We start from the raw sequence: 3,264 nt of genomic DNA, 5'->3' as shown, positions 1-3,264 counted from the left end.
GTATACTATATATATATATATATATATATATATATATATATATATATATATATATATATAGTTGCAGTTAATTGTTAATATATGTAAATTAAGGAGACTATATATACCAGGACTATGGGGGAGTATTTGTGGGAAAAGACACTTTGCTTGGTGAGGAACTGATCGACCACAGGTCCGGAGACGAAAAGGATAGCTGCTTGAAAAGGTGCCGAGTGGTAGAGCAGTTGAGTAGAAGAAACATTGAGCCTCTTCTGTATTGTGTTTGTTAGCTGCAATTGAACGCCTAAGTTAAGAATCAACATCTTTTACAAGCAATCCATATATGGAGTCAAACCTACTGGAAAGAGATATGATAACAAAGAGTGGTTGGAAAAAGAAAAAATATTTTTCTTGCCAAAAAAATAATAAAGAAAAAGGAAATATAATATTGAAAATAAAAGTAGGAAGGATACAATTTGGCCAACACAGGTTGTGATGATGGCTAGAAGCGAGAGAACTGTTCCAACAAAATTGAGCTGGAGGTCTGTCACAGAGGCAATGCCAACTCCGACTAGTAATAGGAAGAGAGAAAACTTTATCTGCTGGCTGTAAAAAGTAGATAAAAGAAACGGGTTATTGCATATTGTGAGGGATGAAATGAGATTAATTCATGTATGTTTTGAATAAAAGGCTGGGGATCGGATAAATTGAGAATGCATTACCTGAATTGCTTTTTAAGGAAAATAGTCTCTACTAACACAGTAAATGGTATGATTGCAAGCTTGGTCATCTGTAAATTAAGCAAAGAGAATTATAACATAGATGGAAGAAATCCTACTTCCAATATGATTCTCTTTCAAGACAATTACATTAGAAAAGTGAGCATATTAGATAGAAGAGTGATACTGTGCTACTATGTAGCATATTTATTGATTAGAACTACAATAATTAAGGCATAATATATACATAGGTATAATGGCAAGTCATACCAAATTATTCAGGATGAAATCAGTGTATACCTGGTAGAACCCAACAGAATTGAATCCCAGACTCAAATTGAGCAGTCCAATTGAAACACCATTTAGAATGCCAAAGAGCATGACAGTCTTCATGTCAATTGATTTGCTCTCGAAGAAATTGAGACGATTTGCCACATGAAGTGTGCAGAAAGTTACCATGAGATGCCAACTGGTAAGTGTAGTCGCTGCCCAAAAATAAAAAAAATGATAGATATGTAAATAAATTCATACAATAATGTATGCATTGGTGTATATTTGTCATCAGAACAAAGGTGTAGTTAATTAAGTTTGAGAACGCTCAGCTGTTATTAACCAAAGTAAATGATTGAGTCTTTTCAACAACAAGCAAAAAGAGAGTAAACGATTGAATATTTGAATAGACAAAAGAAAATGTTACCAAACGGGAAGCCAAGATTGCTCATCAAGGCTTTGTTGCATATAACAATGGAGACAGATGATGCCACTGAAAGAAACAGTGCACCAATAACGCCCAATTGGAAGCCGGTCATTTCTCCCATCTCCAATGATATGTATTGCTACCTGAAAAAGAAAGCAAGATCATATAGGTGCGAGTACTCGTACACTACCTAATAGAATATTTTATGCGAAGCCATGCCAAATGCTGGTTCCAAATAATACTTAAATAAGAGCATCTTTAACAAACTCTTTATTTTAACTCCTTAACTATTTTAGAGAGCGTGTTTAGTTTTTTTGGATGTTTTAGAAACTCCAGCAGACTAGCCAAACTTGAGCTATTATGACTTTTAGCTATCTCGCTAGCTATATTTAGCTAGCGAGATAACTCATATGAGGCTAGCTATAATTTAATGCATTTCTTGTAAGATATTTTATGTGATATATAAATATATTTAAATTATTTAATTTCTATTTGAAGAATAATGTTGATGTAATGTTAGCTAAAATAGAGAGCGTTGATGTAGCCACATTTCTAAAGTGACTAGCTACAATGACATTTTAGCTAATTTGACTAAAATTTAACTTAAAAATGGCTAGCATTGCTAAAGATGCTCTAACAAAGTACCGGGGTGCTGGCTACTTGATAAAACTTAATTTTATATGGGAAGTTTTAAAACTTCTAGTTGGAATAATGCATACTGATCAAATGTTAATTAAGTTGCTTCGGGACTATAGAATGACGATAGTGTTAATCATTTATCCAACTATGATGTTTTCAAAGATATGAATGGTTTCTGATTGAGGTGCTTTTCCGAAGGTAATTCGGAAAAACTGAAACTAGAACATAAAAGATGTATGTTTTATGATGATGGAATGACAATGCAGGTTGGTCGAGACGAAGAGAATGTCCTTGCTTGAAGAAGACTTTATCAATTTGTTGCTACACCCATTCTCCTACTCTTAGCTAAATTTTATAAACACGTATTAAAAGACAAAGAAAAGGACGGCCGTCTGCCGGGGACGAACCTTTCAGAGAAACCAGAAATCTCTACCGGCAGTTTACAAGCCCTGAAGCTTTGCAAAGATCTTCACCGTATATGATCGCAGAGAAAGAGATGAAATCCTTCAGTGAAACTCGATGACCGAATGTACGTATCAATACGTACGGCTACTAGCTACAACTCCATGAAGCTAAATCACCAGAACTGCAGCAAGTTTTTGCTACAAAACGCAGGCTTCAGAGACTGGAGATGGGATTGGATTGAGAGAACAAAACTCAGATAGAGTGAGAGGGAGAAAGAGAGAGATAGAGAAAGGTCGTGGCTTGTATGAGAATGTATGCATGTATTTACAAGGTTTTGGAGGCTTTTTATTAAGGTTTGCTCTAGCTAAATTTGATGGTTGGTGCCAAACGGCGTTTAGTTTTATAGAATGCTGGGTCCTGTTTACATCGCGTTGTTCCCTTTAAGATTCCAGAAGCAGGTTGACGGCCAATCTAAGCAACAAGATTTACAGTTTAGCAGTACTGATTGATGTTGTTTTGAATGCCTAAAACACCCTTCCCACTTCATGTAATGGACAATGGCTTATTCTTAGGTTCACACTTCGTTTAACATGCAGATAACAAAGGAAATCACAGTTACTTGCATCCTTTTTTCGTTTGAGTCCAAAAATTTGTTAGCATATGTGAAGTGGGAAATATTGTGCATGATAACACGCATTAAGCTAATCGATATGAACACGTATACGCACACTAGCTAGATAACACTAATTAAGAGAGTCAAATGTTTTCAAACAGATTTTTTCAACTAAGACGAGAGTCGAATGTTAGAAATCAAGATGTTGTGCT

The 3,264-nt window shown here is 35.1% G+C and overlaps 1 protein-coding gene across 1 annotated transcript in view; it reads right to left on the bottom strand.

Moving 5' to 3' along the window:
* The window catches only part of LOC101295302 (uncharacterized membrane protein At1g06890-like), a 4,262-nt gene extending 1,505 nt beyond the window's left edge, over nucleotides 1–2,757 (bottom strand). Inside the window, exons 1-6 of the mRNA XM_004291659.1 lie at nucleotides 2,442–2,757; nucleotides 1,396–1,538; nucleotides 999–1,183; nucleotides 702–769; nucleotides 453–585; nucleotides 108–269 (exon numbers count right to left, since the gene is read on the bottom strand). Coding sequence (XP_004291707.1) covers nucleotides 108–269; nucleotides 453–585; nucleotides 702–769; nucleotides 999–1,183; nucleotides 1,396–1,516 — 669 coding nt within the window. The 5' untranslated portion in view covers nucleotides 1,517–1,538; nucleotides 2,442–2,757. The remainder of the gene's footprint in view (nucleotides 1–107; nucleotides 270–452; nucleotides 586–701; nucleotides 770–998; nucleotides 1,184–1,395; nucleotides 1,539–2,441) is intronic.
* Nucleotides 2,758–3,264: the final 507 nt, after the last annotated feature.

This window comes from Fragaria vesca, linkage group LG2, assembly GCF_000184155.1.
Source record: "Fragaria vesca subsp. vesca linkage group LG2, FraVesHawaii_1.0, whole genome shotgun sequence".
In the NCBI taxonomy this organism is placed as follows: domain Eukaryota; kingdom Viridiplantae; phylum Streptophyta; class Magnoliopsida; order Rosales; family Rosaceae; genus Fragaria; species Fragaria vesca.
The sequence above is the reverse complement of the archived record's forward strand: the minus strand, read 5'-3'. Positions and strand labels throughout refer to the sequence as shown.